This window comes from Carassius carassius, chromosome 15, assembly GCF_963082965.1.
Source record: "Carassius carassius chromosome 15, fCarCar2.1, whole genome shotgun sequence".
NCBI lineage: Eukaryota > Metazoa > Chordata > Actinopteri > Cypriniformes > Cyprinidae > Carassius > Carassius carassius.
In genome coordinates, this window is record NC_081769.1 from 19,914,776 (window position 1) to 19,935,960 (window position 21,185).

Here is a 21,185-nt window from a genome sequence, read left to right on the forward strand (position 1 = left end):
TCAGTGTCTCATTCATTCAGCGAATCGGTTCAGTACACTTTTCGTTTCAATGAACCGTTTCAATATTTTATATAAATCTATATTGTTGTCCATATTGTTGTTCAGTTGTTTAAATATAATTTGTGTTCAAATGTGAGCTTCATGCTTTTAAAGTATGTCGATGCTATGCCATTTTTATGCTACAGTATGTGATGACTCGGTATTCTGTGTGTAAAGTCGTTAAAATTCAGTTGTTTCAATCATAAAATTTATGATTTAAAATTAATCTGTTTGTAGTGTAATGTAAATTGACAAGACCTGTGGAAGACAATTTCACAATTTCGAATCTCTTTGCACATAAACGGTTGGATAACGATGAGTGTGGAACAGACGCTTTGCGAATCAGTTCGATCGAATCAGTAAAAAGAACCTGTTTAAAAGAATGGTTAGCGAATCGGACATCAGATAACGGAGAGGCGGATCCTTGAGTTTGAGCAGGGCTTCATAAACCTGCCCTGGCTGGTTTTCCAATGGGGTACGAGGCAGCCTCGTGAGCCACTTGAGCTTCTCACCGCTATCCTGGACTGTGTGTGAAAGAATAACTGCATTCACCATGTTATGCCACATAACTCGTCCGGACTCGGTGGTTCTGGAAGTGGAGGTGGACCCAAAAGCAAATGGAGAGGACATTCTTAATAAGGTGAGCGCCGGGAGTTCACCTTTCAAGTTTAAATGTCAAGTTTAGGTTGTTAAAGTTATCTAATAATTTCTTACTTATTACATGCTCATTAACATCATATACAAGACAGCAAATGTAATGTATCATCACAAATATCATGAAAATTACTGTATAGAACACAAAAGTTTTTGTTTCATCTATTGTTTAAAAAGTAGGCCTACGACTTTTAGTATTTTAAATATTTTTTTATATATTCAAATTATTTTATGGATTTTTTAAACATGAATTTTACATTTATGACTTTCTACTGCAATTCACTATTATGGAAAACTCTACACACAAAGATTATAAGAACTCTTCCTCATTCTTTTGTATAATTTTTTGTGCATCAGCAATTTACTTTGAAAGCAGGTCTCATAGCATATTACACTTCAAAAGTCCCTCTTATGTAATGTTTTGTCTTTCTAAAGGAGGAGGGGTGCTAACTGAGAGCCCAAGTCCCAGCATTATTTAGATCAAAGCACACATACTTATTCATCCAAAAAATTACCATTTAATGTTGTTGTTGTTGTTGTTTTTTAAATGTACAGATATGTCGGAAAATGGGAATCATCGAGGTCGATTATTTTGGTCTTCAGTTCACCGGTACAAAAGGAGAGCTTTTATGGATGAATCTCAGAAACAGGATTTCTCAACAAGTGGACTGCCTGTCTCCCTGCAGACTGAGGCTGCGAGTCAAGTTTTTTGTTGAACCACATCTAATCCTGCAAGAGCAAACCAGGTGAAACTCTACCCAAGTGAATATAAGTTATAATATTCTATCATATTGCTCATAGTTTCTGCATAGTTATGTACAGAACATAATTTTTCCATTATTGCCAAAAAAGAAAAACAAAACATGATCTCTCTGTTGCTGCAGTCTTTGTGGTTTCACATTTTTGCTCAGCTTGGAGGACTTGTGGCAGGCACGTGGATGAGAGTTCCTTTTTTTTTTGGGTTGTTTTTCTCGTGACCGCAAACAGGAAGCAGATGCATATAGTGCTTAAAGTGACAGTATATTTGAAAATGCAGCATGCTTCGGTGGTTCTGTTGTTTTGTGTTCTTAACTTTGACGCACATGTCCATGCATCTATTCATATGATGTCTTTCTTTTACCTCTGTGGCAGGGAGTAACCTGTGTACATGTTTGCTCTTGAAACTGACACTCTTCCAGTTAGGGAGTGCCTCATGTAGGCCTGCTGAAGTAAATCATATTCCTCTGGAGGCTTTTAAGGGACATCTGTGTGTGCATGCTCAAGTCTTTACAAATGTTCCCTGAAGTTCAATCAAATTAGGCCTACTGTATGCGTGGGATGCTCCAGAATTCAGTGGTAGTACGGTGTGTTCTAAACGAGAATCTAGAGGAGCTGTTCGGTCATGTCTGATGAGGGCTGTTGGAGGGGGCGGGGAGGTGTCAGTATGTCTGAGAAGCCTATGATTTGAAACGCACTGTAATGTGATTCTCCCTGTTGCATAATCTTCTACAATGGCGGGACAAAATCCAGCTCCCTCTCCATCAGCCTTTGTTATTCTTTCTAAGCCTTCAAATGCATGACTATGTCAACAGATTACTTATTATAGTGCAGGCTCTGGACTTCATTGTCTTATGTTAAAATGCATATTGGCTTAATAGGTTACTTGTCTTTATGTGATGATGATTGATAATATTATTGAAAAGTTTATAAATATACTATCTCTTCCCTGTTTTCACATGTACAAGTGATTTATGTCAAGTTATAGAAATATGTGCCAGAAGTCACAAGTCTTGCTTCTGTTACTAAAGTTCACTGGGTTTAGGCCGCTGAGTAAACCTGGCTTCAAGCCATCTTATTTTTTAGATTATATCAGTAGGCTGACGGTTCATTATTTTTTTTGAGAGATACAACTACATAATGATGATTAAAAAATAATACAAGAAACTTAAACATTCATGTTATTGTCCCACTCTGGCATCTCAATAAAGCCTGACATATGAAATAATAGTGAATAGAATGGGTTACAGAAATTTTAGACAAAATATGAAAGAAAATTTAAAGTTCTCATATATTTTATATCATTGATACATAAGGATTGTATGGCTCATAAATGTATGCGAATACGGAGCTCACACTCAAGGAGGAAAAGGCACAGCAGTTTTATCCAGAGGCCGAAACTGAGAAAAAAATAAGCACTTTTATTCAGATGTTGTTATTTATTTGGCCAAAAAATAGGTTGAAACTATGATAATATGTAATGTAGATCAATGAGATTTATATACCTGTAAAGCAGACTGTTTGCATAAAAATATCAACATAATAGAATGCATATAATATCAGTTGTCACTCTATATCTCCCTATAATATGTCTTGGTAAGATGATATTTAAATGAATATCATCATATAATTAGAATTAAGTTTCACATAAAAAGTGAAACTGGTATATTATATTATTATATGTATATTATATGCTTAGTTTTATGACAAAAGCTCTGTGGTTTTAATTGTGGGGTTAAACATATAATGCAATGTAATAAACAAACATTACGCAAAAAAACAAACAAAAAAACACAATTAAATGTTCCTCAAAAACCTGTTGTATCTTAATTGATGCATATATTTTAACATGGTTAAAAAAATATAATCACATAAAACTTAGCTGCCTCAGTCAAGTAAATGTTCATCTTAAAATATTAATAAAAACCTAAAACGCATTCTTGAATTTATTTTATAAAAGTCATCAAAGATTTTACAACAAAAAGACATGTGTGCCATAGAAGGGGACATTTTTAGAAAGATACTTTCCTTCCAAAAAAGTATTAACTATTGATCAGAAAGCAGCAAGCATGGATTAGATTGTGTACAAAACATTTTTGAAGTTTTGAGCATTGATAATTTTTTTTAAGCCTTTAGATATTCACATATCAAATATGATAAAAACAGCATTTATGGTTATGAAGTGGAGATATGAAAGTTTTCTTTTCCCTCGGGGCACTAAAGTTTGTACCGATTCAGCACATTTCAGTAAGAAGCTGAAGCTTGCTTTATGATTATGTCCACATTTATAGGTTTCAGCCAGCCTGGACATTTCTTTTTTTCTAGTCTATTATTTTTTTAGGAAAATAATAAACACTGGTGTGTAAGTATATACACTCGTCTAATGCACATCTTTTTCCTCATTGAATAGACTCCACGGTCTTGTTATGAATGGTTTATTAAATGTATCCATGTATTTTCTGTTGTTTTGCAGACATTTGTTTCTGATGCACATGAAAGAAGAGCTTTTCAAAGGAAGCTTGCGGTTGGACATGGAGCAGGCGATTGAGCTCTGTGCACTGCTGGCTCAGGCAGAGTTGGGAGATTACAACCAGAACACAGCCAACTACTGCTACTCCCAGATCTACGGTCAAGACCCCAGCCATGAAACCATCAACAAGTAAGAACACCGGAAAGTGTATATTCTCAGTCCGAATAACATCTGTTTTTCCTCCAAATAACACTAAAGTAATTCTTCCTCTGAATGCTTCAGAAAGGAAGTGACTGAGACAGTTTTGTGGAATAACAGTGGTGTCTTTTGTCTTTTTATAGTATTTTTTTGAGGCATAAGTCACTGGAGGGTGTTAGTCAGGCTTCAGCAGAATATCAAGCCCTTCAGCTGGTTTCCTCCCTCAACTACTATGGTGTCGAGTGGCACTCTGCACGTGACCCTGAGGGACAGGAGCTGCTCATCGGGGTCGGACCAGAGGGCCTGTTTGTCTGCAAAACAGATTTCACCCCTATTGAAAGGTGCATATGTATGACAACAAAAATAAGAAACACCGGGTCTCTCAGAGATTTAAAATAAATGTCTATAACATCACCTCTTCATTTTTTCTTTCAGAATCATTTACCCAGTCATTCAAATGGCCACTCAGTCTGGAAGGAATGTGTTTGTGACCATTACAAAAGAGAGTGGGGACAGCGTGGATCTTCTTTTTAAGTTCATCAGTCCCAGTGCTGCCAATGGACTATATCGTGCTATAACAGAAATCCATGCCTTCTACAGGTGATTATTGTTATGATTGTACCAAGCGTACATAAGTGATTTCAGAAGAGAAAACTACTTTAGCTTTTGTACAGTTCAACCAGGGCTGTTATAGTTTTGAATTTTAATTTAGTTTTTATTTTAAATCTTTCTGACTAGTTTTTTTTGTTGGTTTTAGCTTAGTTTTTTTATAGTTTATTCTAGTTGTATGTTATTTAGCAATAAAAATGTTTAAAAAAAATCATTTAAATTTTCATTAACAACAACATAACTGTTTCATTCCTGAATTTTTAACTTAAAGTCAAAGTAAAGATTAACATGTTTCCTAGTTTGACAGAAACGTTATGGGCTCCATTAGTGATCAATTCATTAAACATATAAACCGTAAAGCAATTAAAAACTATTTAATACCTATTTTTAATTTAACACAATTGAACTTAACTCTTCAGGTGTGACACTGTAACAAGCTCGGTGAAGATGCAATATAGCCGTGACTTCAAGGGTCACCTGGCTTCCCTCTTCCTGAACGAAAGCATTGACCTTGGTAAAAGGTACATCTTTGACATCCAGCGCACATCCAAAGAAGTGTATGACCGTGCGCGACGAGCCCTGTTCAATGCAGGGAGGGCTGTGTCTGGATGTGGGAGCCCAAGAGATGATTGCAGTCTATCTCCACTGAGACAGACAAAAGTTGAAAGGGAAGTGCAGACATGCATCAGCTGCAGAAAAACTTGCGTTCTGAAGGAGAAGCTCCAAAGGCTACAAGAGGCCCTGACCTGCTCTCTGTGCTGCCAACAGGAGATCAATGCTGCGTTCTGTCCTTGTGGACACATGTTCTGCTGTTATAACTGCGCCAGCCAACTTCAGGTGATTATTGTATAATTACTACAAGATTACTGCCATTTAGAACTATATATAATACATGTATGTATATAACTTAAGTCAAATGCTATCCATGCAGGCTGTGATAAAGATGACTGTATTTTTATGTATGTGTGAGTGCGTGCACATATATGTGACCCTGGGACTACAAAAACAGTCTAAAGTGTCAATTTTTCAAATTTGAGTTTTCTAGATAATCTGATAGCTAAATAATCTTTCCATTGATGTATGGTTTGTTAGAATATGACAATATTTGGCTGAAATACAATACAATATCTTGAATCAGAGGGTGCAAAAAAATCCTAATATTGAGAAATTCGCCTTTAAAGTTGACCAAATGAAGTTCTTAGCCATTCATATTACTAATCAAAAATATATGATATATTTACAGGAAATTTACAAAATATCTTCATGGAACATGATCTTTACATAATATATTATTTATTTTTGGCATAAAAGAAAAATCTATCATTTTGACCCATACAATGTATTTTTGGCTATTGCTACAAATATACACCTGGTTTTGTGGTCCAGGGTTACACACACACACACACACACATATATATATATATATAATGTGTATATATATATTTATATATAAAACACTATATCACATGTAATATTGTGTAATATTTCCTTGTAAAATAAACGTTCAACATATTCAACACTGATGACAAATTAAAAAAAAAGTGATTTTTTTTTTCTCATGCTTATCAATCATCTAAATTGACCAGTTAAGTTAATGATTAAGAGAACTTACACTCTTAGGTTTACATAACTTGTGGTTACCCTCCTAACATATTCCTCGACATGTGCTGTCAGCCATTAGCGGCTGAAGATCTTGATAATCAGACTTTTTCTCGTTACGCAGCAGTACTGTGACCTTTTGAATTTCACCCTCTGACATCACAGAAGTCTTATATCAGTTCAGTGGTGCATGACTGGGTAGTTAAAATGGGCACATCGCCTAACTGCATAATTAGAAAATAAGAATATGTTTGTGTGTTAACATTAATGATATCTTCCCTTCTTTCCTCTCTTATCAGTATTGTCCAGTGTGTCGTTCAGATGTGGACCATGTTCAGCATGTCTTTTTACCCACCTGTGCCAGTCTACTTGGCCTGGCAGAGGCAAAAACCACTACCTTCAGTGTGTCCAGAGGGACTGCCGTCTCAGAGGATTGTGGCGATAAAAAAAATACCTGCCAGATGTAGGATGGATAACATCTGCTCACCATACATGGACACCATGATACTATTTTAAAAATACAGAAGAAATGTTATGATAAATTATACAGTGGTTCTTAAGAGTGAGCTGAACTTCACAGAGAGAGGCCGGCTATCCGCAAATATCTCAAAAACAAAAAAACAATTATTACTGTTAATCATACTGTTATTTTTCACAGTATGCACATTATTTATAGGCATAAAAATGAATAAACAGTTTTATACAGGAGGTCATTAAGAGAGGCAAATATTGTGCATGGTACACAACAACAGCAAATTTCTTATGATTGTTTAGTTACTGTATTAGGACACATAAGTAAATACAAATGTAGTACTTAACACTCCACATCAACTATATTCTATATCAGAAAGGATTTTTAAAAAGGTGTATTTTATATTTGTCTCTGTGTGTATAAAATTTTATCTTGCAAATATTTCAGAAAATAAATTTCGTTAAATTACATTAAAAGGTTTTCTTTCAAGTGCTACTGCAGTATTCATAAAATAAGTCTATTATGCACTATATTACAAAAGGGTCCATATGACAAAGAATTATGTCCTTTTTCAGACTGACATGCATTTCATCAATATTTTGTTATGTAATAAAGAGCTTTTACACATTTGGTATTTTCGTTTTTGTTTTGTTGAATTAATTTTAGGATCTTATTCCAGACATACTGTATTACATCTTCCTGAGTGCATCTTTAGTCATGTCACCATAACACTATATACACACACCCTTTCTCGTTTTAATAAAAGACTTATCTAACAGTGTACTGTACAGTACAGAGTCTCATTTTAAATTAGCGAGACTCATGTTCTGCACGTACTGATATACTGTACATGTAACTACTGATATGCTATGTGTTACAGTACTGATATGTACAGTGTCCGTGTCGAAATTGAGTTGATGGCAAAGGTTATATAGCCAGTTTAACGTTATGATAATTCTGAGAAGGCTAGGCAAGTACTGTAAAGTACAGTAAAGATAACTATCAAAAAGTGTGCTGACAGTGTTTTACTTCTTTACAGAGCATGGCCAGTTAAAATACAATTTCAATCTGCTTATAATATAATATGCTTATATATTTTGCATATATACTTAATATTTACCTATTTATTTAATTATTTTAATTAATGCCCAGACGCTTGTCTTGTGGAGACTCTTTCTTAAGGATACATCAATATGACAATAGGAGGCGACAAGTCTTTATGAGGGAGTCATTTATTTATTCACATGATTCATTCAAAAACACTAATTCAGACAAAGTGAAAGACTGAATGCGGAACAGTAATTCTCTTCATATGCCTGTCATACATTGCAAAATTAGTAGTTGTAATATGCTATGCTGTTCTGAGCACATCCACGTTTTAATGAGCGAGTCATTGAATCATTTTATCTCCCGATTAGTTCAAACACTGATTCATTTTGAAACGAAACACTACAAATGTTTTTGTTGCTCGGAGGAATTCAGCGGTTAGTTTTGCTTTGCCTTCGTTTTCAAACAGTTTGTGTGGTGGAGCAAAAACAAAACTGGAAAAATTGTGTCTACAATGTAAGTTACTCGACATTTACTTTTCGTTTAATGAACATTCAACAGTATCAACATCACTCGTGTGATGTTGGATGTATAGTATGTGTAGTATGACAATTATTTGGTGGATAAAGACATTGTGATACAAGGCGAATGATCAGGAAAGAAAAACAGTGCTGCCCCAGGTTGTCATCTGCAAGCCTGGAACAAGGCACAAAATGTTCTCCATGAAGAAAACTACTATGCATTAACTATAGGCTTACAGACAAACGTTTAGCCCAAAGTTCACAACTCTTGCACAATCTTATCCATCTGAGTCACAGGCGATTTTCATGTCTAGCTATACTTTGTGTGTGTTTGCATGTTACGTAATGGCTGGCTGGAGCTGATGCAAGGTATTTACCTAAAGGTAGTGTCTTAGAAAAGTGCATATCTGTGATCAGTGACATGGGGCAATCATCATTTTATTGAAAGTCACTCCTTCAATCTTTTGCCATTTTTTTTAATCACACAACATTCTTAAAAATAAATGTTCTTTATTAGCATCAATGTTTCCACGAAGAACCTTTAGCATCCATGAAAACGTTTTTCAATGAACAAAAGGTTCTTTACATTAATGCTCTTTAAACCAATAAAAGTGATTCACTTCACTAAAATATTATTTGGGAAAACAAAAACGGTTCTCCGGCATCACAGCAAAAAACAAATCAGCATTCGAAGGAAAAAGACAACTAAAATTGGCACAGTATTTTATTAGAGTGATTATACAGATACAATAGATTTGTATTATACAGGAAGTCATTGAACTAGACATATTAGCTAAAAGTCAAGTCCGATGTTCCTTTCCATTTCACAAAAATCAAAACAGCTACAAAAACTTGCAAGCACCACCAAAGAAATGATCACTGACTTCACTGAACAGTCTTGGATGCTCTGTTCACATAAACACGCCACAGTTAGAAAAGTTGAGGTTGACTTCTGTCTTAATTGCTTTTTGTCAGTTTGTAGAAAAGGAGCTTGTCAAAGAATGAGAAAAATATCACATGTACAACGAATCACACAAATATAGTCATTTACATCGAATATATAAGAAAATGAGAAATCATTTATGTGCTTTTTTTTCTTCTTTTCTGAAGAAATGTCACTCTGGAGTGACAGGTTTAACAGGAGGTAAAAGATCTAGATCTTCCTTGAAATAAAAAACAATGAGATCAATGATGTATGCTATAGGCCAATTTCTAGACATCAAGTTTGGTCTTCCAACCCTAAATGTGGTATTGCTAGAACTAATCCTGGCTATGGACCATTGAGACAATTCTGACTGTCTGAATATATATATATACATATATACATTCACAATATGTCATCATGCTAGTTAAAAGTTAGCCTTCTTTGTACATTGGGTGCATGTACAATGATGGGCTGTAGAGGGCACAATAGTCAGCCAGTGACTTCCCATGAGTCATAGCACTGGAAATGATCACCCGGCTAATTTTTTTTTGTAACTGAGCATTTTTGCATAAAGTAACACAGGAACAGAAACAGTCGGCCCAGTTTCTCAACCTGAGAATGCAGTTTGACTATAAATCGCTATAATGCTTTTATGCTTTCAAGTGGTTGACAGCCTTCTTTTTAAAAACAAATAAACAAAAAAAAAATTTGGATGCAGATGATAATAAATTGCTTTTGTTAGGTTGAAACAGAATCGTGCACACTGGATAAAAGAACGTTTGTTGCCAACAGTGTTGAAACTTGACCGTCTTCAGTGAAGTTATCCACACAGTGTACAAACACACTGAGGTTTACATGTACATAGCTACACAGGAGAAAAGAGAGAGAGAAAAGAGAGAGAACAATGATACATTTGAAACAAACAACAATCCAGAAACATTGACACTTTTTTAATGGTTTCTAGTCTATTGTCATAGCACATTTTTCTACTGCTTTACCAATATCACCAGCACAATGGACTGTATTGAACATATTGTAGCTTTGTGGCTACTAATCAAAAATCCCTTTCATTTCTCTTTCATTGTCCTCTCTCTTCAAAAGTGCATAAAATCCAAATCCAAATTGGACTCAATGTGCAATCAAGCTTTACTTCTACAATATGAGGTCTATTGTGATTCCATCTGAATATAACCCTAGACGCAACAATACCTTTTTCAAGTCCGTCAACAAACTGACTTTAGTGAAAAACTCACACTCTTGAGCACACATATCAAAATGGATAGTTTTTAGGTGACCTACAGAGCTGGCAATATGAAGTGTTAACTATAAGATTCAATACGTACAATTGGCTTTACTCTTTAAAATGTCTACTTGTGCAAATAGCAAAAAATTTTATATGTATTCAAAGATTTTTTTTTTCTTCTGAATTTATAACAGCACTAATATGTATAAAACAGTCAGTTGAATTAGATAAGAATTATTTTGTGACTGTTTCAAGTAAAATACATCTGAAGACAATCCCATAAGGCTTTTTTTTATGGAATAGAGCAATTACAAATGTCATTTAAAAAAGAAAGTTTATGGATTATTACCTTTTCTGTTATTTTTCATTGCAGTGTGATACATTAACATGATCCTTTAACATGACAAGCACAGTAAAGATAAAGACAGAGAAAATAGATAATGTGGATACTAAAATCTAAAGATAGCGTCTCAACATTCATATTGTATTCTTCTTATTTTCTCTCTCTCTCTCTGCAGAGAAGTTACAAGACTGACCATTACATGTTTATGTCATTAGCAGCATACTGCTAAGTAAGGAGAATCAGAATTATAAAAGAGACCCACAGTGGATGACACACCTTATTCTGAGTAGTAGCTATAAATTATTTTGATGCAAACAAAAATTAGGGTGTGACAGACTGAAGCATATTCCTTTCAGGATGTCTTATGTCTATGTTCACAATTCATTTTTGCCTAAACTGGAAATTTCGATTTTCAGTGACAGAGCAGATTGAACACAGCACAGCATCTTCCTTTGACCCACTGATTCGTACTATTTAAATTATCATATCTATGTGATTTTGTTAACTTTATCAGATGGTAAATTTATTATATAAACAAATCAATACAAAAAGGCCAATTCTGTTTATGATAAAACTGTAAAACGTGGCTTGTTTCGAACATTGAGTATGCTGTGTAGATTTATTTGTATGGCAATTATGTTGTGTCTTTAACAAAGAATTCATTATTTTCGCTGGACTGATTAAGACCCACAATACTTAAAATAGTGTAAAGGAATACATCATTATTGGAAAGCACTAAATGAGAAGTTATTTGCACATAAAATGGGTAGTAATGCTCAAAATGACTATCAGCACTCAAAATGGTCTGTTGCTGTAGTAACAAAACAAAGGTGGGAATGTTTCCATCCATTCATTCAACTTCCCCTAACCTTTCTTTAAAGTGCTAATTCTGACTTGAACGGAGACTTCTCTACACAGCCACTTTGACACTGTGAAGATTTCTCCAATATTTTCTCACTCAGATCTTAGATCACAGATCCGATCAGGCCATCTAATTGGGTTAATTGTTAAATGCACACATTGAGGTATGTGAAAGCTCAGTATTGCATATCTAGAAGACTACCAGCAACTGAATTAACATATGAGGATAAATCATTTAACATTCAGTGTTGTATCTTGATGCTTTACTTGACTTAAGTTTGTTTCAAAGTAGTCACTCGAGCAAAGCCTGTCACTCTCAGATGACATTATGTAAGCAAGGGGCAGTAACAAGTGGAAGGCTGCTTCTGTCAAGATAATAATTTTCACACAACTCGCAGAAGTCACCTGTAATCATAGTCATACAAATGACATATCTTACTGTTAACCTTTTGCCATCAATCCATGTAACAGTCCTTATCCAGTCAAAGCCCTGATTATGAATTAATTCAGTACACATAACAGTAGACTGTTTCACTGCTGTGCAAGCTGAGAAAAAAGTGGTCAGAACTTGCAATATACAACCCAAAACTGTCATGTCAAGCTGATTTAAAAAGAATATCTAAGGATAAATATTATGTATGACATGACTCTAATGATCAAACACATTTTTGTATAAAATGGTCTAAAGTTACAGTAACCTGGATATGAAAGTGATAGGAAAGCAACAAAGTAACAAAAAGTAAATCTGCTCTTCCTTGTCCCTCTTGGAGTCCATGGCAGTGATGGGGAAAGTATTCTGAGTCTCTGTTGTTGAAGCAAAAGCATTTTTTGGACACCAAGCAAAAAAAAAAAAAAAAATCAGTTAATCACCATTAGGTGATTTCTTAAATTAAGTATGGCTAATTAATGTATTTCTTGGTTAGAAATTGACTCCCCACCACTGCTCTATGGAGTTCTGAACGTCCTCAGCAACCTGTGCTGGAGCAGCCCTCAATGCTGACCTTCAGCTGATGTGGGAGGAAGGAAAATTTGGGTAAAATCTGAGGGTCCTCTTGCGACATCCACATTTCTCCCCTCTCTGGAGCAGACCATCTCCTCTTGCGGCTAACTGCTTTCTTGTCACTAAATGTGCATGTCTTTTCTGCCTCAGATTTGAGGTTCACCTGTGTCTGAGAAATTATTCCCCCATTCTCCAAGAGGGTCAACACATTTCTTCGGTTAGAAGTCTCAACCAGTGTTCCTGCAGTATTTTCCACTCCTGATGTAATTTTGTGTCCTTTCTTAAGATCCTCCATTTGGGTTGGTCTTTCCTCAATTGGCCCACTGTTTTTGGCTGGTTTGTGTTTTGTCAAAGAGTTTGAAAAATTATCTTTCTTTTGAATGCTGTCTTTTAGGCTTTTAAGGGTTAGAGAGATACATACATCACCCACAGAGAGTTTGGCACAGGATAGTGCTAGCAACTGGGTGGTGCGGTCAGGGCAGCAGGACGACCAACCTTGACCAAACACAAAGAAAGGGTATTCAACTAGAACCTCGACACAGACCTGAAACAGAGAAAACCAAGAATAATATTTGAGTTCCAATGGTTCAATAAGCTCTACCAAAGATGACTGTTAACATGATAAGTGAGCTTGGTTTGAAAAGAAACTGACTAACCTGGGCTTTGTTCTCTCCCACTGAGAACTGTATGATAACAGCATTGGGTGTGCGGCTGCACTCTATGCGCTCTACTGTGCTGGAATCAATCTTCAGTTCTCCACTCACCTCCGCGCTTTGTACAAAGTCCTCTGTCCGCAGATCCTCTACATGCTTTAGTTCGCCGTCTGCCAACTGTATAATAGAGCCCTTCATGAAGAATGGTGGTAGGCCTGCTGATGGTGATGTTGGTGTGCTGTGAGGGCTTGTGGATGTTGGAGGTGTTAGAGGAACTGGAGACCCCACTACACCAGTTGAAAGAACAGGCAGCTGTATTTGGGTTGGACTTGGCATGACACAGGAGGCATGACCTCTGTCAGAGACTGTGATGTCTTTACCATTGGGTAGGACTGAAGCTGCAGCAGCAGGTGGAGATGTATTAATAAAGGTCTGAGGCAGAGCTGTTGATGCATTTGCAACACTGGGGATGACAGAACAGTGGGTGACCTCCGGCTCAGCAGTAGTTGGATTGATGTTAGTGGCACTCACCGGAATGAGCAAGGAGGGGTTGCCTGAGAACACCACGTGCTGTGGCAGGTTGCTTTGATAACCAGTTACTGCTTGCTGGGGTCCACCAGAAGTACTGGTGATGTAGCCAATAATTGGGAGCTGCGTTGCAGAGTAAAGGCTGGTGGAGAGCTCTTGATGGGGAGTGTTGTGAGGAGCCTGCAGGAGTGTGTGCGGGGAGATTGTGGGGGCCGGTGAAACTTGGCTGTCTGAGGACGTAAGGACGGACACTCTGGACATTGGTTTGCCTATGCAGATCCCTCCTCTCTCAGCAAGGTGCAAGGATGAATGGTCCTTACCCAAGATACTTTGGAGCTCTGAGTTGCTGTTTGCTGCAAGGTGGCTACTGGATACTAACATCAGCGATGTCTGCAGTCCTGTTCTCTCTTGAGTGCTGTAGTCTGCTGGAAGCAGAACCTGAGCTTGGGTCTGGAGGCCCAGGTTGTGGTTTTGCTTATGGCTTTGGTCACCTTCTGACTGGCTAGGAATCCCTTTGGCAGTACTGTGCTTGACCATTGAAATCTCTCCAAGTGTACCATTCTGCATCTCTCTGGGATGTGAGTCTGGTTGCTTCGCAATGAAGCCATCTGTGTAGTGTAGAACCACTTGAGAGGGGGTGAGGGCTAGGGCATGAGGGGCAAGGACTGCTGAATGTGGATGGATTTGAATGGGCAGTTGGGCAGAAGGGGAGGACACTGCCAAACCCAAAGGAGCTCTCTCAACCTGGATGCATTGACTATTGGAAACATTTGGTATAGAAGAAATCACATGATGATTCTGTGAATCAAGGCTAGGTGCTTGGGAGATGACAGCTGTTGTGGCCAAAACCTCTTGTGGCATCCTTCGTGGCTGTGTTAAACTGGTTGTGGATGGCACAATCTGTGAAGAGATATAACTTGTATAGGGCCCTATGAGCTGGAGATTGGGGGGAAGTTGTGTGTATTGGACGGAGCCTATGGTTTGAGGAAGGCTTGTGGAGAGAACCGCAGGATTGGCTGTTAGCATGGTAGGGCCAGAGAAAACTCCCTTGTATGTGGAGCTATTGGAAGAGAATGAAAAGCCAGCAGATGTAGTAGTTGGAGGATATTCCGTCACCACAGTGAGAGCCTTATTTGATGGTGGGGGGCTGTCAGGCTCAGCACTGTTGCTCTGTGATGGGCCTGCATTGTTGGGGATGTGGGCCATGCTAGCCATGGTAGCAACACTGGCTAGCCAAGCCAAATTCTCTCCACTCTGGCTGTCACTAACAGCAGCTGACACCAGCACCTGCTTCTCTTCCAGAGCTAAAATCTCCCGCTTTTTTGGCGGAAGACATTCATTACAACGTTCCTGGTTAGACTTCATGGTCTTGGAGCTTGTCACGTATTTTAACCCACTTGTCTTAATCAGGATGTTTTAAAGTTCAAAGTCGAACTCAGTTGTCAAGATTTTCATTTTTACTTTGCTCCACTTTTACTATAGTCTTGCCCATTGTCAGGACTCTTGTCATGAAAGGATCCATGTGCTTCATGTGGAATCATCTCTCACTGATGGCTAATGGTCCTTACCTTCATCAGACAGACAAAAAAAACAAAAAACAAACAATGAGAAAGTGCATCCTCTATGCACTGCCTTTGAGTCTATAGAACTAGCTCAAATCATAAACAGAAATGTGCTGAAAAGTAGCATATTATGTGATTTTTTATTTTACAGTAAGATCCTTATGAGTGCCAAATAGAATACATTTGATTTTGTTTATTTTTTTAATATGCTAATTACAAAGTCAAACCTCACCTTTTATCTACTGAACACTTTGACTTAATTTTCTTTTCTTTGTATTAGTAGTATAAACAACAGTTTAGAGAAAATTAATGTATGTCATTATCGAGAGTACCTCTGCATGTAAAAAGTGCGAACACAGTAGAACACACATGCGCTGCACCTTGTTTACTTGCAGAGATATGCATGCATCATGGTACTCTCTATAATGGCAGAAGACATGATTCGGAGGAAAAAATTGTTGAATAAAGTTGTTATTTTTGTTTTCTTTCAGTGGAAAAAAGTATTTTTGTAGCTTTTGAAGTGGTTGAACCACTGAGGTACCATGGACTGTTTTACCGATGTCCTTTCTATATATCTTTGGCTTGACCATGGTAGTACCCTTGGTGTCCATTGAGGCTCAGAGAGCTCTCGCATTTCATATCTAAATTTATGTTCCGAAGATAAATTAAGGTCTTACAGGTGTGGAACGACATGAGAGTGAGTAATTAATGACATTTTTAAAGAGTGTGTGGACAGGAAAATGGTGAAGGAAGAAAAGACAGAAAGAGAAAGAGAAAGAGGGAACACTGGCTCTCCTGACCCACATTGAGCTCTGCCTGCAAGCGAGCATAGTTATTGAGTTAGAGATTAACAGTGGAGAACAGAGAGAGAGAGAGAGCAAGAGAGAGTGAGGGAGGGGGGAATAGAGGGAGGGAGATATCCCTTCACCACAGTAGATCTGCACCAATCACTGTCCTACTTTACCCTGCTACAGCTTACACCACACACAACCATTAAATGCTTCAGTCTATTGTACACAGAGCACGATACACACACGTACACATCAGCATATCCATCGGACTGATACGCGCTTATGCATATGTGATTTGGTGCAGAGTGCATGTATCAAAGAACAATAGAACTGTAGTGATCACATAGATCAGTCTTACACAGCTTTAAATGCACACAGCATAACAAAAGTACATAAAAAACATTACATATACATAACTGCAGTCCCCTGTATCATTTTATGTATTTACAGGGATCCATAACAAACATTTTTGTGATATATTATTACATCCTAAAATAAATTGGATGGAAAAGAAACATTCACAATGCATGCAGACAATATTGTTTCAATTAACCTCTTAACCAGACAGACGGTCATTCATGTGACTGTAAAAAATACTTAGAGATTGAAACAGTTGATATAAAGCCCAAGCCCCTATAGAGAGATTTTATGTATTCTGAATGTAAAATTTGCATCCGCTTCGCGTTTCTAAAAGATGTTCTTCTGCCTTTAGCGTACTTGCATGCATACGCTTGCTGAGTTCCTTATGGTATAATATAACATATATTGAAAAAGTTTCAAGAATACCTACATTTCACACATTATTTGTGTGTCTGTATGTGCATATGACTTATTTATCTTTTACTGGGTGTAATATTTTCCTCTCTATATCCAGAGGGTTTCAAAGAGCACTATTGAAATAGACCCACAATTCAAAATAGCTAAATCAAACTAAGCCTGCAAGGCAATACAGCCACACAGAGGTGATGCTTCATTTCTGGTTTCTTTCTGCTTGTGGCCAATTCATGCCATATAACTGTAGTCCATGTCAACAGATGGATTTTCTATTGAAAGAACCTCAATGAGTTTTCCTGTTGACTACTATTGTTGTTAAATTGGGCTTAACCCTATATTTAAACCTCTGAAACCATTATTTTACAGCTTCATTAGGATATTGTTCAGTTTATGAAATAAATAATTGTAAGTGATTTCACTTGTTGAAGGATGTACTATACCTATAGGGACATTTAGTTTTCACAATAGACACACACACATTTGCACACACTCGCTAACAGTGTGGCTGAGCCAAAGAGCCAGAAAGATTAACAACTTGCAATATCCTTCTTAACAGTAGATCTCATGCTTTGCAGGCCCGCTGCAGTTCAAAATGTCATCAACGCAACATATTCAAACCAATAATCCCACCCAAAGACATTAATGCGCCAATAAAAGCAACATGTGACAAGACTTCAGATTGTAAATATTCCCCTTTCACAATATATCTACCACACAAACAAAAACAGTGTCACATAATTTTGCTCTGTATGTAACACAAAGTTCATTCTGTGCGCAGTGTGTGTTAATTTAATGCAGAATCCCCGGAACGTTTTACTCGCAGGGTGCTGTGACACCTTTTATACAATGATGTCATCTCAGAGATGACTGAACCCGTAGATTATGCATACAAGTACAAACATAACTGCTTTGAAATGAAATGTTCATGTTAACTTCTTTCCTCACAAAGCATGCTTATATGCTCAAAGGATTTTTACTCATGTCCATTTAGCGCCTGTAAGCAGCTCTTTTCTGTACTTAACAACATTTTAAATGGGCACCTGCCCCTTTAAGAGGCAGTCTAGGGAGTCCTAAGCTAGACATGAATCCAAACAGAGCTGTTGCTGCCTTTACAATGACTAAAGCCTGCTTCTCTGCTCCCACCCCCCCCCCCCCCCATAAGCAAACGAGCACAACATACAGAGTGACACTGAAACATTTGCACAGAATTGAAACTATTTCTGCAAAGCCTATTGTTTATTATTAACCACATTAAATTGATTTCTCAAATGCATGCACATATTTGCTTCCCTTCATGGATTACGAGAATAATATGGTATGTGCAATAAGCATGTATGATTCAAAACCAAACAAACATTTCATCTTAGGGTGATGCCTTACCTTTATTTATAGGGGAGCCTTTAACAACTCTCTCTCTCTCTGCACTACGAGTGTAACTCACTCTACCCACTGGCAAGCTGTCCTTTGTCCAGGTTTAGCTCTGCTATCAGGTCACACACGCAATCTTCTGATTTATGTTTTCTTCCATGTCCGATTCCCACCCCCCCACCTTCACTCTCCTCCACTTCCTTCGACAATTGCTCGGGCTTAGGGTAAAGGAAGTCCCCTCGTCTGTGCTGTTTCACTAGCCCTACGTGTGAGAGCTACAGCGTATGTTATGCAAGGCAAACAGACTGCCAGCTCTCTCTCTCTCTCTTCCTCTCTCGCTTTTGCTCTTCACACATACACACACAGTGCTCTAGAGAACACGGCTCCTCCTCCCCCAGTCAGCCTCAGCAGCCTCATCAGGTATTCATTCAAAAAACACACTCCACTTGGCAGGGCGCCCAGACTACACACACATGGGGAGAGAGAGAGAGAGAGAGAGATGGAGGGACAGGGAGAGGGAAAGAGAGGGAGGGAAATTATGAGCGAGGGACCGAGCACACTAGAAGAAACATGTAGTCTCACGTAAACCACTGCACACTCGCAAGAAACACAAACACACACCAACCAACCATGAAATTCTCCTGAGAGAGTCTTTGTGAGGGTTTCTATGCGTTTTCTTGCTTTCTTTCTACGACTAATTAGTTTCTCTCAGTGGAAAACAAATTTAGTGCCTTACCACCATTACACGTGATAAGAGTAAGCACATTTGCATGGGGCTATATAAGCTTGCCCTGGAATAAACCCAGAAAGTTTCCCTAACATTAGTGTATGATTATCCTTTGGTTATTTGTTTGGAAGCCAATTACTGAGAATCTAGAAAACGTAGTTTTTTGTGTAATTCTTGATGGTATGGAAAACCATTGGAGAACACATGCACAAATTCTCTAATGGATAAAATTTTATTTTTCATATTATCACACTATATTCTGAATTGCACAGTTATTAAATTTATAGCAGTGGTTCTCAACCATATATATATAGATAGATAGATAGATAGATAGATAGATAGATAGATAGATAGATAGATTTCTTTATTTTTTTCTGAGGCCCTTAGTGGGCTTTGGCCCCCTGATTGTTAAAAGCCACTGCATTATACCAATGAGTATTTAATGAAATGTTTAAAAGTCAAACCCATCATAACTGAAAACATCGCATTATTGTTGAGTTCAATGTAAACTGAAAGGCATACAAGAAAGCACAAAACAAACAAATATTATTATAATCCAAAACACATACATACACTCACCTACATATAATCACATACACAAACATTGAAACCCGTATGTCTCCCACATTAAGCATGCTAAGTAGTTCCAGATTACCCTCAGGGGGGACCCACATGCAAATACAGTCACTCGCTCCATCACACACACGCTGACATACGAAAGTGTTATCTTCGTACACAACCTTGAGAAGATCTGAAAACACCCTGTGTTCAAAATGCATGCTGTCAACAAGGAGAATGCTAGGAACATAAAAAAGCCATCAGCAATATGTAACCTTTAATATTAGCCTGGCATGATTTACTCTCTCTGAGCAGATCCCAATACTGCATTGGTTGTGTTTGCCAAGCCACAGACACATACAAATCCACCATATAGCATATGAAAGGAAAAGCTCCTTTTTGGAAAACTCACTAACTTTACACTTCTCATGGCCAATCATTCACCCACAAATGGACATCTGTATTTGTTGTCTTCCTGTTCTGGAATCCTAATCTTTTTTAGTGTCTCTAACGTAAAGGTTTTAGAATCTTAACCATAAACTAATAAATAACATACAAATTTAAAGCATGCTAAAAATTTAACTGCTGTAGTGATATATTATATGTAATGTATACACGTCAGTTCAAAAGATTGTGTCAGATAGCTTTAGAGACTATTACAGAATACCTGTACTGTTCTCACTCTGGATGGCTCAATGTCTAAACCCTAAAAAACCATGCAGAGACACAATCTTTGATACCCCCATTCATTCTAATATCAGGAGATTTTGGGAGGGTTGCTATGTTACTGTTTGTCGAGGTATTGCCTTAACAAGTCACTGGGGAGATGGGATAAAAAGAGATATGAAGTGTTCTGACTTGGCTGCCAATCTTAGCTTTTCTGTTTACTTCTTCCTTTTCTAGTTTAGCACTCACTTTAATAAAACTCAGATTAGATAGATGTAACTACAGTGAAAGAAAAGTTAGGTGTGCCATAAAGAAATATACGTTTAACTTAAATCAAAGTCAACAGTGTATAACCACCAGGAGCTACTCTCTGCAATGATAGAAATGCACTCACAGTCGTCCATGATCAGGTCCACTTTCTTCTCACAGAAATCCAATCACTTTTGCAAACCCTGGAGGAAAAAAGTGTTTAGCTGGCTTTATTAAGTACTGACACCTGTTCACTCTTCACACTGACAGAGCTTTCACCCTACAGAACTTTGCTGAAACTTCTTAAGAGATACTGAGGCATGTCTTAACATGTCCAAACATGTACAAGGGGGACAGAAGACCAGAACTCATGCTGATATATGGACTTTTCAGTGGACACAAGCATATAATATACATGTTATGATTTAGAGGACCAACTTAACAGAATTTAGGGCTTCAAAAATTAGAAAATACATTAATATGCTAAAGTTATGGCATTCGTTTAATACAAGGAAATAAAGTGTTTTCTCAAGAAAAATGTAAGACAGTTTGAATGATTGTATATAGTATAT

General features: G+C 37.3%; 2 protein-coding genes across 3 annotated transcripts; one reads left to right on the forward strand and one right to left on the reverse strand.

Moving 5' to 3' along the window:
• Positions 1-248: 248 nt before the first annotated feature.
• Positions 249-7,424, forward strand: mylipb (myosin regulatory light chain interacting protein b). Its single transcript, XM_059567872.1, has 7 exons — positions 249-679; positions 1,249-1,439; positions 3,923-4,108; positions 4,261-4,458; positions 4,553-4,717; positions 5,146-5,563; positions 6,625-7,424. The coding sequence occupies exons 1-7, from the start codon at positions 593-595 to the stop codon at positions 6,790-6,792; spliced, it is 1,413 nt and encodes a 470-aa protein (XP_059423855.1). The 5' UTR covers positions 249-592; the 3' UTR covers positions 6,793-7,424.
• A 2,541-nt stretch (positions 7,425-9,965) lies between these two features.
• Positions 9,966-20,881, reverse strand: LOC132158443 (ataxin-1-like). 2 transcript variants are annotated; one of them, XM_059567869.1, is made up of 3 exons: positions 20,759-20,881; positions 13,394-15,486; positions 9,966-13,281 (listed from the first exon to the last, which is right to left on the reverse strand). In XM_059567869.1, the coding sequence occupies exons 2-3, from the start codon at positions 15,281-15,283 to the stop codon at positions 12,703-12,705; spliced, it is 2,469 nt and encodes an 822-aa protein (XP_059423852.1). In that variant the 5' UTR covers positions 15,284-15,486; positions 20,759-20,881; the 3' UTR covers positions 9,966-12,702. The 2 variants fall into 2 exon arrangements, with proteins under 2 accessions (XP_059423852.1, XP_059423851.1); XM_059567868.1 differs by lacking the exon at positions 20,759-20,881 and adding an exon at positions 18,426-18,795.
• Between the last annotated feature and the right edge of the window lie 304 nt (positions 20,882-21,185).

Excerpts from the sequence above, each read along its gene's own strand:
- mylipb (XM_059567872.1), top strand. The coding sequence starts at position 593 with ATGTTATGCCACATAACTCGTCCGGACTCGGTGGTTCTGGAAGTGGAG. Across the intron at positions 4,109-4,260 it reads AGCCATGAAACCATCAACAA|TATTTTTTTGAGGCATAAGT; the intron begins GTAAGAACACCG and ends GTCTTTTTATAG. Across the intron at positions 4,718-5,145 it reads GAAATCCATGCCTTCTACAG|GTGTGACACTGTAACAAGCT; the intron begins GTGATTATTGTT and ends TTAACTCTTCAG.
- LOC132158443 (XM_059567869.1), bottom strand. The coding sequence starts at position 15,283 with ATGAAGTCTAACCAGGAACGTTGTAATGAATGTCTTCCGCCAAAAAAG. Across the intron at positions 13,282-13,393 it reads TGGGAGAGAACAAAGCCCAG|GTCTGTGTCGAGGTTCTAGT; the intron begins GTTAGTCAGTTT and ends TCTCTGTTTCAG.